The 14,312-nt window shown below is 36.9% G+C and overlaps 1 protein-coding gene across 1 annotated transcript in view; it reads left to right on the top strand.

Annotated features, from left to right (window-relative positions):
• RIT2 (Ras like without CAAX 2) overlaps positions 1 to 14,312 on the top strand; it is a 250,155-nt gene that overhangs the window by 88,743 nt on the left and 147,100 nt on the right. Inside the window, exon 3 of the mRNA XM_059704925.1 lies at positions 3,501 to 3,574. Within this exon, the coding sequence (XP_059560908.1) occupies positions 3,501 to 3,574 (74 nt within the window). The remainder of the gene's footprint in view (positions 1 to 3,500; positions 3,575 to 14,312) is intronic.

Raw genomic sequence — 14,312 nt, 5'->3', positions numbered from 1 at the left:
GATGGAAACAGAAAGGAAGATTGTTTATCGGGAGGAAATGAAAGGGATTAGTTTCTGTGGAGGCCAGGAAGGTGACCTAGATTCACAACACCAGGATGTGTACTCTGATGGATACTTTTTAAAAGAGAGAAAGAAATCTTGGATATAGGGCCTGGCTTAATTTCTAGCCAATTCACATGGAGTCTCTTTGAAGAGTTTTTCTAATCCCAGGAGAAGCTTTTATTTGACATATTTTCATGTGCTGGGTTTATCTAGGTCTCAGATAATCACACAGTGAAGTTCTCATATGGATTACTCAGCATGATCCTGGCCTCAGCAGGCTCTTTTTGGGGGCCTTTGAGTTGAAATGAGCAAAAATGAAATCTGAAAGACTTACATGTGATCCTTGGGTCACAGAGCCCTTTCCAAAGTAACTACTCATATTTCCCTATGAAATTGAAAAACAACCCTATGCATCTCCAAAAAATATTGCAAGCAATTTCACAAGATTTCTCTTTTGTAAGAGGAAGATCAGTGAGAATATAAAGGGCAGTGTAATAAAAAATAGAGACTGTGTGGTTGCCTGTACACTGAATGGTTTTAGGATGGCTGAGAGTGGCTAAAAACTCACTAGATTTACCTCCTTGCAAGTTGTATTTCCCACAATTTCAGCTTCTTAGAGCACAATTGTAAGGAATAAATGTCCTTGAAGGTAAGCTATATGTCCTGTACATTTTTAGATCTTCACATCCCACTGCATATATGTGTATCTTCCATTATGATCCTACTAGAGGCCTGGTGCACAACTCAGCCCAGCCTGCACCCTCTCCAATCTGGGACCCCTCAGGGGATGTCCGACTGCTGGTTTAGGTCCGATCCCTGGGATCGGACCTAAACCAGCAGTCAGACATCCCTCTCACAATACGGGACTGCTGGCTCCCAACCGCTTGCCTGCCTGCCTGCCTGATTGCCCCTAACTGCTTCTGCTTGCCAGCCAGATCACCCCCTAATCACTCCCCTGCCAAACTGATTGACCCCTAACTGCTCCCCTGCTGGCCCAATCACCCCCAACTGCCCTCCCCTGTTGGCCCAGTCACCCCTAACTACCTGCCGGCCCAATCACCCCTTACTGCCCTTCCCTGCAGGCCTGATCGTCCACAACTGCCCTTCCTTGCTGGCCATCTTGTGGTTGTGGGCACTGCCATCTTTGAGAGTGAGGCAGTTAATTAGCATATTCCCTCCTTATTGGCTGTGGGCACTACCATCTTTGAGGGTGTGGCAGTCAATTAGCATAGTCCGTCCTTATTGGCTGTGGGCCCCACCATCTTTGTGACAGCATGAGGGTCAATTAGCATACCCCCTCTTTATTAGATAGGCTAAGTTCCTTGAGAGTGGAGACCATGATACTGTGTGTGTGTGTATGTGTGTGTGTGTATTTATTTGTGTCTCACTACTTGCTAAATCAAAAGGTTGTGAAAATAATAATTTATGTATTTGCATTTCAAAATCAATAGTATAAATAATTATTGAATTGTGTCAAAATTCAATGCTGTTCTAAATATTTTGTGGTGATTCAGTTTGCTATTTACTTATACTATAATTGGTGAATAAAATAATACAGAAATTGTAGGCTGACTCTATGAGTTTGTGAGTTCAAGACTGAGAAGTTTCAACCATATTTCACAAATGATGATATACTCACTGTAGGTATTTGAACAGGCTGTTATATATAGGATGGGATTGGCATGAATGAGGAAATAAATGGATTAATAAAGTAAGATTCTCAGCTCTCACCCCAGAGCTTCAGACCCAGATAATCACTGTTTTCACTGAAATGATACACAGATATGGCAAAGTACAGAAGCAAATACATTGATTTTTTTGTAGCTTTCATGTACAAATCTTCACCTCAGTCACTGTAAATGGAATCATTTTCTTAATTTTATTTTATGTTCATTCCTATTGTTTAGATATTGTTTAGATTTTTGTGCGTTGACTTTGTAGCATGAAACTTTGCTAAATTTTTTTAGGAGTTCTATTGTGTGTGTGTGTGTGTGTGTGTGTGTGTGTGTGTGTGTGTGAAAGAGAGAGAGAGAGAGAGAGAGAGAGAGAGAGAGAGAGAGAGAGAGAGAGAGAGAGAAATCTTATAATTTTAAAAATTGGGGTATTAAGCACATTCACAATACTCTGCAATCATCACCATTATCCATTTCCAGAACTTTTTCATCTTCCCAAACAGGAATCTTGTACTCCTTAAACAATAACTTCCCATTCACCCCTATCACCAGCCCCTGAATTCTTTAGAAACCATGAGGTTTCTACATGTAAGATCATGTTATCTGCTAACAGAAAATGGATGCATTTTATTTATTTTTCTTGCCATATTGGTCTAGCTAAAACTTCTAGTACTATGTTAAATAACAATGGTTAAAGCAGTTTTGTTCCTGATCTTTGGGAAAAGCTTTTAGATTTTCACACTGAGTTTAATGTCAGCATACAAACCTGTGGTGCATGCATTTATTCCATTAACTGGTTCTCTAGGGAACATCCCCAGGGTACCTCAGATCATGAGATTTTCCTGACAAAGGAGAAATATACTTTATTTTACTTTAAGCAGAAAGTCCCTTTCTTATATTTTATGGGTTGTATCCTTCTCACTCTACGTACTCTACTTGACTGGAGCATCTGAATCTTTTACTTAGTAACCCATTTTTTTCTTTTTAAATTGAATTTATTGGAGTGACACTGGTTAAAAAATTATAAAGGTTTCGGGTGCACAATTTTACAACACATCAGCTGTACACTGCATTGTATGTTCACCATCCCAAGTCAATCACCATTTATCCCCCTTATACTCTCCTCCACCTCCCTCACGTCCTCCTCCTCAGCAATCACCACACTGTTGTTCATGTCCATGAATTTTTTTTATCTTTTTTCTTCTTTTTGGCTCAATCCTTGCACCACCCATCCCAACTACCCTCTACAGCCGTCAACCTGCTCACTATTTATAAATCTGTCTTTATTTTGCTTGTTAGTTCATTTTGTTCATTAAATTCTACATATGAGTGAAATGTATGGCACTTGTCTTTCTCTGACTGGTTTATTTCACTTAGCATACTGCTCTCCAGGTCCATCCATGCTGTCACAAAGGGTAAGATTTCCTTTTTCATGGCTGAGTAGTATTCCATTCTATAAATCACAGCTTTTATCACAGCTTTTAAAGCAGTATGGAGTTTCCTCAAAAAATTAAAAATGGAACTGTCTTATGACCCACAATTCCACTTCTGGTAATTTATCTGAAGAATCCTGAAACATTAATTCAAAAGAATATACACACCCCTATGTTCATTGCTGCATTATTTACAATAGCCAAGATTTGGAACCAGCTCAAGTGTTCATCAGGAGATTAGTAACCTATTTAGAAAGTTTTTTTTTTCTTCTTAAGTCTAAAAACTAAATATGTCTTTTCTGTTAACTATATTTCAATACAAACTTCGTCTTCTGTTTTGTTTTGTTTTCAGAAGATGCTTATAAGACCCAGGTTAGGATTGACAATGAGCCAGCTTATTTGGACATCTTGGACACTGCTGGTCAGGTAGGTAATCTTCTTAGATCTCTCCAATCTCTGAGGCCAGTTTAAGCTTTAAGCTCAAATGCATTTACCACAAAGAAGATGAGCTTAATTATTTAGACAAGAACAAATGTTCAACAGTAATGAGGAATTAAATAAGAAAAAAATATTACAGGAAAATGTGACTCATTGGCAACCAGAATATTTCAAGATTCCCTTAATTTTCTCAATATAAGAATATAAGAGTAGATGTAATATTGCTAGTGAGATTATAAAGTAGTTTATTATTCATCCTCAGATGTGCTCAGAACTATGTCTGAGACCCTAATCTTATGATGGCTTTTATTAGAGAATTTTAATCGAATATAAAGAAGGATGGTCTAGCAAATATACTCATGCAACCAAGGCCAGGCAGACAGTTCAATGGAATAAGTAACATAACCAAGATTTAGCATAATCTGACACATTATTTTAAAAATCTATAAATAGGAACAAGGAGAAAGAGAACTATGAGGAAAAGGAAGAGACAATAATTGGTATGATATAAAAATAAAGATAGAACTAAAATACTACACAGCAGTTATAAATGAAATTTGAGAAAGGAATCAGAACTAAAGTATTTCAAAGCCTTGTAGTATTTTGGAGGAGAATAGACATTTTTTTTAACTTCATAATTTTAAAATAATTAATATATCTATTAAATGACAGACAGAAAAAATAGCTCTCTACTTTGTTATAAACCTAAAATTGCTCCAAAAATGAAGTATGAAAAATATAACCTAAAAACTAGCAGATGGAAAGGGGAAGAATAAATTCTAAAGTTATGCATATAATATAAGGTTGAAAAGAAAGAAAAGAAACCAAAAAGCATAGTACAATAAAGAAATATAAATATATCAGGAACCAAAATAAATGGAAATGTATATACCTTTAGACAAGTAAATTGGTAGCATAATTTTGAATAAAATAACAATACTAACCTCTTGTACTTGTTTGGTTTATAAGAGACATAAGGGTACAGAAAAGCGGCAAATGAAAAAAAGATTATTTTTAAAAGTAGGCAAAAATAACCAAACCTAAAGCAGATATACCTCTATTAATATCAGACAAAATAAATTTTATTGAAAAAGCATTATTAAGATGTAAAAGTGTTGATTTGTAATAAAAATCATCAAACTATTTAAAAATATCTAGTCTGTAATATAAGACAAATGGAGTGAGCTATATAGAATAATATATAAATCCAAAGTCATGTATAGTGGGAAATTTTAAGTTCCTCTGTCAGTAATGCTAGATAAAAAATAATATAGTTGTAGAAGATTTGAAAACCCATTTAATTTATACAGAATTCTGCAATCAATATGAGGGTAGGCATTATTTTCACACACATATGTGGTTTTACTTTTTTATTTATTTCTAATCTAAGCAAAGAATATGGTCTGTGGAAGATTGATTATATGATATATGTAGAATTTTACTTTGACTTAGAGTGTGATAAATTTTTGTAATATGTTTAAGCTAGTGGTTACCTCTTGAGGAAAAAGGGAAGAATCAGGAAAGGGAAGAGGTACAAAGTAAACTTCAACTATACATGTAATGATTTATGTTTCCCCAAGTTCTGATTAAACAAAACCTAGGTCATAGGTACAGAGATCTTCACTGAAATATTTTCCTTTGTACTTAACTTATATTTAAAAAATATTTTATTATTATTTTATCTGTTTGATGTAACTATCTAAAAAATAACTGCATTAATTGGAATACTGATACTGTGTAAGTCACTGGAAATAGGTGGTCTCTTTCTATATTTATGAAATATATCCAGACTATTGAAACGCATATATGAAAAAACACATTTGGATAATGGACTATTGGGGGATGTAATCTTTGAAGCCTTAGAGAGATTTAGAATAGGAACATTTCTATTGGCTTATGGAAAAATTAACTAGACTATCAATTGTATAAAAATCTAAAGAGATACAAAGGACCATCACAATGTCCTTACTAATTCAATGCATGTGAAATGCAACTATGTGAGATTAAATGTCTACTTATCAGTGTGTATGTATGCATCTCACATTTTCAATATGATTAATTGGTCATCCATAAGGTTACAACACTGGATGAACTGCTCAATAGTGATACAGAAAATTAAATCACTGTAGTCCCCGGCCTTGAAGAGTTACACTTTTATTTTTTCACATGTTTAAGAAAGAATCAACTAAAAACTGAAGAAAGAGACATCAAATTTTTATGCTGTGCCTTTAATAATATCACCTCTAACTTGCTCTTATAAACAGTGAGTGTTCCTTATCCAACCATGTTTTAAGCATCTAATTACTCACCAGTGTGATATGTAAAACATTAGGATTTAAATTTATCATTTATATTTTTAACTGAAACTTGGCAATTTCAAAACTAAAACTGCCAAATTTAAAAAGTATATAAATTTGATGTACTCATTGCATAAATATATTAAGTAAAATGACTACCAAGACTCTCTAAAATATACTTTTATACAAAGATATGAAAAACACAATGTCATTCAATGACCTCATCATTCGAAGCATTTTCCTCAGTGTTACATTTTTGTGGTGGACAATGCAGAGCTTTTCATCCTATAATTACTACTGGGCCACTGTGCAAACAGGACTTTTATGAAGAATGGTCTTTAGTAGAAACTCTGACATCAGTTCATAATTATTTCTACTTAATATCCATGTAAATGACTATTGCTGTGAATATTTAATATAGATGGGGCTTAGAGATAAAATATTTTAGTTACTTTGTTTACAAATAAAGATACTGGAGCTCAGAAGAGGCAAGTGGCTTACCCAAGATCACATGGCTTCTACATGCTAACACTGGAGGGATTCAGGTGCTATCTATGCTCATGAGTCATTCCTGAAAGCCTATAGTGATGTGGCTCCATGACCACTCAAAGCCATCACTGTAAATAGTACTTGACTATTCATGACTAGTAATGTTTGCTACTTGTGTATTACTTTTTTGACAATGTCAATGATATTTTTATTAAAAGTGTCTTAGTTGAAAACCACCAGTACAGAAAACTGGCAAGAACAATGGCTTAAAAACTCAAGATGGTAAAATCAAGGAAGAATCTGAAGGGAAAAAAATGCCATCAGTACCAGACTTTATTTATAACCATCTTTTTTTCATTCTTTACAGTATCTTTTACAATGTTTTACACAAAATATTTATCTTCCCTAATTCTAAATGTAAAGGGTATTTCTTTGCAGATTTTCCTTGAGTTACACCATCAGAATATTGGTCCATTAGGAAAAGATTTAGATGATATAAATATATAGCAATATTGCATCTGTTTGGCATCTATGTGAATGATAAGATTATTAAGAACAATAGGGACAATACATACCACTTTCTATAACTCTTATACAGCTATATCATGAAGAAGAGGCCCAGTTAAGAATACGTACTCAATAAATGTGAATGAAACATTTGGGCATATGACCTGTATTTTTCCTATTTCTGACATAAATGGGATGTGTAGAAATAAACAAAATACTTATTGTCTCTGTGATTCAATTTCTTTCCACTTTTTAAAAATAAAGAGTTTAGACTAAATGTTATTTAAAACATTTAGTGCTCTATCTTTCTATCATTCTCAAAACTATTTCATTTATTCAACAGGAACTATTATGTTTGGACAGTCATTATGCTTTCTCAACAATGCTAGTCACTATGATAGACTCAAACAAATCTGAAAAATGTTCCCTGCCTTTAAGAAATTTGCACTTTAGCAGTGGAGGCAAGGTTTACCTAGTTTGTTAAGAGAAAATGTCACTTCTGTATAAAGGCAGCTTTCAATTAAGTTAAAGAAAAACCAACTGATTTTGCTCTGGCAAATGATAACCAGAAAAGAATAATGCAGGATGGCTTCTTCCAACAGAGCTTTAATTTCACTGAGAAGATGAATGTATACACATCACTTCAAATTATGAGTCTGTTAAAAGAAAAAACAAATGGGTAAAATGCCTATCATCTTACATTATAGGAATAGGGCATTTTGATGATATAACCAAAAGCATTACAAACATTTTTCTTTGATTTCTCCTTTTCCTTCCTTTAGGAATATAGTAATACTAGAGGCCCGGTGCACAAAAATCTGTGCACTCGGGGGTGGGGGGGGGGGTCCTTCCGCCTGGCCTGTGCCCTCTCACAGTCTGGGACCCCTCGGGAGATGATTACCTGCTGGCTTAGGCCTGCTCCCCAGGGGATGGGACCTAAGATGGCAGTCAGACATCCCTCTGGAAGCCCGGCAGCCCTCAGGGGATGTCCACTTGTCAGCGGGAAGCAGGCCTAAATTGCAGTCGGACATCCTTAGCACTGCTGAGGAGGCAGGAGAGGCTCCCACCACCACCGCTGTACTGGCAGCTGGCAGCCTGGCTTGTGGCTGAGCAGAGCTCCTCCCATGTGAGAGTGCCCTGACCACCAGAGGGCAGCTCCTGCATTGAGCGTCTGTCCCCTGGTGGTCAGTGTGTGTCATAGTGACCAGTCATTCCCAGTCTTTCTGCTGTTAGGGTCAGTTTGCATATTACCCTTTTACTATATAGGATAGAGGCCTGATGCATGGATGGGGGCTGGCTGGTTTGTCCTGAAGGGTGTCCTGGATCAGGGTGGGGGTCCTGCTGGGGTGCCTGGCCAGCCTGGGTGAGGGGCTGATGGCCATTTTCAGGCTGGCCAACAACTGAAGCTCCCAGCCTCTCCTTTTTTTTTTTTTTATTCTGAGATTTATTTACCTTCTATAATTGAAACATTGTTGCCGTCACTGGCGCTTCCAGCTCTGAGGCCGCGCCAGCTGAAAGCAGGTATCTCAGGTTTGTTTAGCTTCTATAATTGAAACATTGTTGCTTTCGGGCTCAGAGCTGGGCTGTGGCAGGCGGGTAACCTTGGCTTCCTCCATCACTGGAGCAATCAAGCCTCCTGTTTGTTTCAGCTGCGTGGCTGCCGGCCGCCATCTTTGTTGGCAGTTAATTTGCATATCGCCTGATTAGCCAATGGGAAGCGTAGTGGAGGTATAGTTACTTACCCTTTTTGTCTTTTATTAGATTAGATAGGATTATGATGTTAATATCATTCTCTGTTTTGTGTGTGTGTAGGTAGGGGTAGAGAATGAGAGAGATTTGTGGGTGAGTTTGCAGCATCTTGTATATCTGGAAATCCTCAAGGGCCACAATAAGAATCTAAGGACTGAAAATGGAAAACTGGGTTCTTGACACTAAATCAAAGCTTAAGGAAGAAGTTTGATGTTTTTTCTGGATCATATTTTTACACTTTACAGCCCAGGTTGGCAGGTTGGGAACATGTATGATAATAAGGGCATGAATTTAGCTGGCGTGACCTATGGATCCTTGGTACGGCAAACAGATTGCAGCAGAAAATCACTTAGGAAATACCACTAGTTCTTATTATATACATTATAGCTAATATATCAATATGTTAGTCTCCTCTACAAGGTTAAAAAATCGTTTAAGTGAGGGACTATGTCTTCTTTTATGTCACAGTCTATGTCTGGTATCTCGGTAGGTATACTGCTGGTGTTTCTTACCAGTAATCATGTAGCTTTTCAGTCAATTGGAAAAGAAAAAAATAGATCCAGTCCTTGTTTGATTGTTTGTTTGTTTTAAGACTCTTGGTGATTATTTTCTGTTAATCTTATTCTAAGGACCCTGGAAAATGTGTGTTGCATTTTATTTAAAATTCGGAAACAAATAGGGTTTGGGGAACCAAACCTCTATTAGAAATCAATTCTGCAATTAGGCAGCAAAACTTCTGAAATGCTCCCATTCGAAGAACTCTGGTTGTTCTTTGGACCAACTACCAGTAAATAGCATGTGGATTTTGACTTCAATAATCAACTGGAGACAAACTGTGACCAAAAGAGCTGGAAAATATATTGCCCTAGAGCCATTAAGTGCCTTCAAAATAAGAAACTCTTCTAATCAACTTCCTTTGACCTGAGGGGCTGAATGCAAAGGCCACCTTCCTATTCCATTAGCCCCCTGATGCTAGCACCAGGATTGGAAAAGAACTCACCCTTCTCCTTCCTTTTTCCTTTTAGGCCCTTAGTCCTGCCAAGCCCCAGCTGGAGGCTTTTCAGTGCCATTGACATTGCCCAAGAATGTCAGGGGGCAAAGGAGGGAAGATACAAAGAGCCTACCCCATCCTGCCTCCTCCACCACCTCAGGAACCCCAGTGCCTATCATGGAAAGGTACTCAAGAAAGGGACATGAACTTTCTCTCTATGTCCCTCATCCCAGACTCATTCTAGGACACGGGCTGGCTCCTAAATTTCCATCCAGTGTTCAGCCAAGTTCTGTGTTGGTCACACACATGCATACATGTGAAACCTTGGAGTTTACACTGAGCGGCCCAAGTTCTGGGACTCCTGACTACTCTGTTCCTGGGGTCCCCTTTGCTCTACCTGGTTCATTCCAGATACCAGGGTTGGGGAGGTCAGGTCAGGCTCTGGGAATGCATTTTATTCTTCCCAAATTGTTTTTACAGCCCTACTTGGGCTGAGGAGAGGAGTTGGGATGGGGCTGGATCTTTTTTCAAACTCTGTTTAATATCATTTTCCATGCTGTGATTGCATTTTTGTTTTCTGAGAATGAGTCTGCATTCAATTAGAGGAGAGAGAGAGAGAGAGAGAGAGAGAGAGAGAATTTGACAAGGAGCCACTTAATATAGGATTATCTTGGATACTGTTTATCTGTATTTCTAAATATGCTCTGAATTCTGAATTCTTTTTAATGGAAATGAAAATAACAATGAGCATCTCATTCAGAGATTACTCAAAGTAATAGGGGATCTATGTGAGAATAGGAGTTTGAAAACTAAATGGTAAGTTTACCCACTAGGTCAGGATAATAAGTATCTTTAGTATCACTAAGAAATCAAAATACATGTTTGATGCAAAGCTGTTTGACTCCCAAAGGCTCTTCAGATAAACACACATTCATCCCCTAAACTTAATACTTCCATGAGTTGTTCTGACAGTTATCTAGGTCCTTCTATGCTGTTATCCAAAAATGCTGTTCTCTCTTCCTGAATTTAATTTCAAATGAAAGCTAAAATATCCCATCTAATGGAAAACCAAAGAGCATTTTTTATCAGTAATAGTTTAATGGATCATAAACTGAGTCTCTCAAAGTATAAAAGTAGTTTTAAAATCATTTTAAATGGGCCTCCCCTTCCTATGTTCTTTGTTGTTGATGTTTTTTTTTTCTACTATAATCCAGGAAAGCCCCATTTATGATAAAATGCAAAGTGCTATTACTTTTCTCTGCAGATATCCCATTTTGATTTCAAAATCAAATTGCTGTCTGGGAAACCCAAAGTGCTTCCTTATAGAATGCCTGACTGTTTTATTTTGGACAGGCTTCATGTATAAATTTGGGAGAGGTCTCCCTTTATAGCTACCCATGCTCTAATTCCTAAACTTTGCTCTCATTTATTCTCATACCTGAAATTTAAGAGAAAATAAAATTTGAGTCACAGAGCAATAAAAAAATAGTCATGATACAGAGGAAACAGACATTTTTTGTAAGAAAACATACCAAAATTGTAATGAGCAAAATCCAGCCAAACATCATCTTCTCATTAAACTACAGGACGTCAATGGAACCAATACAATTACAGGACCTCTGGTGCCAGTGATTTGTGAATGGCAGGCCATCCTTCCTTGCTGAGAGCATAATGTATCAGGGTTCTCCAGAGAAACAGAACCCATAGGCTATCTGGCCTGTAGGATATCTATGCATAGGATATCTATGCAGATAGATATAGAAAGATACAAGTATAGGTATAGAGATAGAGATAAAGGTGAACAGAAGTAGGTTCAGAGTTGTGAGTATGCAAAATCACATTTATTATTGTATTATTCATTATTAATTTGTATTTTTCCATATGAACAACTGTAAACCTTCTTTTGTCCACCCCTGTATAGATATAGATAATGGGAGGAGGTTTACTGAAGTAATTGGCTGACACGATTATTGGGGACAAGAAATACTACAACCTGCAGTCTGCAAACTGGAGAATCAGGAAAGCCTGTCATGTTAAGGCTAAAGGCCTGAGAATTCGGGGCCTGATGTAAGCCCTGATTGAATGGAAAAGTTCAAGAACTAAGAGTTCCAATGTTTTAGTGGAGGAGAAGATGGATATTTTAGCAAGCACAGAATGAGCTAATTCACCCTTCCTCTACCTTTTGGTTTTGTTTGGATCCTCCAGGGATTGAATGATGCCCACCCACTTTGGGGAGGGCCTTCTGCTTCACTCATTCACTGATTCAAATGCTAATCTCTCCCAGAAACACCCTGAAAGATTCACCCAGAAAAGATGTTACCAGCTACTCAGGGATTCCATAGCCCAGTCAGGTTGACACATAGAATTAACCTGATAAATACCATTTGGGAAGGCTTTTCGAATTGATAGCAATATCATATGGCTTAATTTCAGTGGTTGTGTTAAGTAAAGAAGAATTACTGCTTCTTTCATTTTGTGGCTCTGGTGAGACCATTTGACATGTAGCCTAAGGAAACAATACATCTAGGGGCTCCAGGGATGTGCTTATAAAATTTAACTGTGGGGGTCACGTCACTTATGGGCTCACATGTCTTCACTGTAGGACAACATGGTGCCATGTCTGCTGCTATCTTGATCTTCACTCCAGTTGTAGACTGGAAAAATGTGTAGTTATAATTCAGTCAGTTAGCAGATGGGTAGTATTAGAATAAGTAGCTTCACAGTTGTGAGTATGCGAAAGCACATTTATTCTTATATTATTCATTATTAATTTGCTGGAGTTTTGAATTATTTTTTATGTAGGTCTTGATGAGAATCTCAGTATTTGTGTACTCATATTAGGGATTCAACATTCCTAAGTTGGACCTGCATCAGTATGTCCAGCAGTAAACTGACCAGCCCTATTGTCCAGTCATTTACAAAACTCCACTTTTGGAATAACTGGTAACAACTTGCATAACATGTATCACTAGACATTTATTCATATTTGAGAGAAGAAAGACTGTAGAATTTGAAATACTTTAGGAAGAAGGAAAATTCTTGAATTGCTTTTATACACGAGAATTAGAGTGAATGCCAGCTGGGTATATAGTGACTATAAAAGTCATGCCTTTTGATTTTTTTACTGGTTTATGTATAAGCCTTATAAACTACAATGCATTTTAAAATAATCCCCAAGGCTATATTACCTGTTCATCCCATGAATAATATAGTCTTGAAATATGGCACCACATCTGGAATTCTACAAACCAGACTCTCTAAGGTGCACTGAGAACCTCCAAGAGCATAAATAATTACAAAAACTAACAAACAAGTAATTTTATATGTCATAAAAACTTTAGAAGAAAGGTAATTGATTAAAATATACAAATATATGATATTTTGAGAAGCATGTTTAATAACTCAAACATTTTTTTCTATTCTGAGAGAATAAAGATTAATACATATGTTCCTTTAAAAATAATAATATACTTGGCAACATATTTTCTGGTAATAGCAAACTATGTAATCTTAATGAATCTGTGTTAGCCTATATCATTGGCATAGGACCTGTTAAGAAAATATCGTTGGTGCCCTAACCAGTTTGGCTCAGTGGATAGAGTGTCGGCCTGTGGACTGAAGGGTCCCGGGTTTGAATCTGGTCAAGGGCATGTACCTAGGTTGCAGGCACATCCCTAGTAGGGGGTGTGCAGGAGGCAGCTGATCGATAATTCTCTCTCATCGATGTTTCTAACTCTGTTCCTCTCCCTTCCTCTCTGTAAAAAAATCAATAAAATATATTAAAAAAAGAAAATATAGTTGGAAAAATATTGTCACAGTTTATTAATATTGTAGAACTGCTAGTGTTGATCTTCAGCTTGGACTCATGATTATTTATGATTACTACTACACATGTTGGCAGTAACTAAAGAAATTTGCCCCAAATCTTCCTAATTTTACATGCCTTCTAGGATTTTTGCCCATATAAGTTTGTTCATGATGTTATAGACCTAAGTTATAAATCTAAGTAACATAGATTTCTGTGACAATTCTTAAAATTCCTTCTGAGATGATCCTTAGAACAGTGAAGATTCTGTGTCCTTGGTAATATACCACAGAAGAGCAAAGCTTGTACAGGGCTTGAGACATTCCAATTGATTTTTAATTATGAGAGAGAGAGAGAGAGAGAGAGAGAGAGAGAGAGAGAAAGAAACATTGATGTGAGAGAGAAACATGGAGAAACATGGATAGGCTACCTTCCGCAAGTGCCCCTACCAGAGATCAAACATGCAACCTGGGTATGTGCCCTGACCATGAATTGAACTGGCAACTTTTCAATGCACAGGACGATGCTCATCCAACTGAGCTACTCTGCTGGGCTCCAATTCATCTATGGAAATATATTTTCTGATTATTTGTTATTCGTATCATTTACTTTTTATCTCATTACCTGTTTGGGAATATGTATAGTCTCATTCATATTTTCTTGTAAGTTTACCTTTGCTACATATACTTTAGTGAAGAAATACCAGCTGATACCACATGCATTATGATCTCCCTAGTTATCAGCTTAGAAATTTCTCAGAAATGTATGTAGGCATAAGATAAATGGCTCAGTTATTTTCCATAAGCTGTAATGTCTTCACCAGGCCCGTGACAGAATACCTCACTCTGTTCTTTTACTTGTTACAATATGAACTCTTTTAACCAGCCT

The sequence above is a fragment of the Myotis daubentonii genome, chromosome 8 (genome assembly GCF_963259705.1).
Source record: "Myotis daubentonii chromosome 8, mMyoDau2.1, whole genome shotgun sequence".
NCBI lineage: Eukaryota > Metazoa > Chordata > Mammalia > Chiroptera > Vespertilionidae > Myotis > Myotis daubentonii.
The sequence above is the reverse complement of the archived record's forward strand: the minus strand, read 5'-3'. Positions and strand labels throughout refer to the sequence as shown.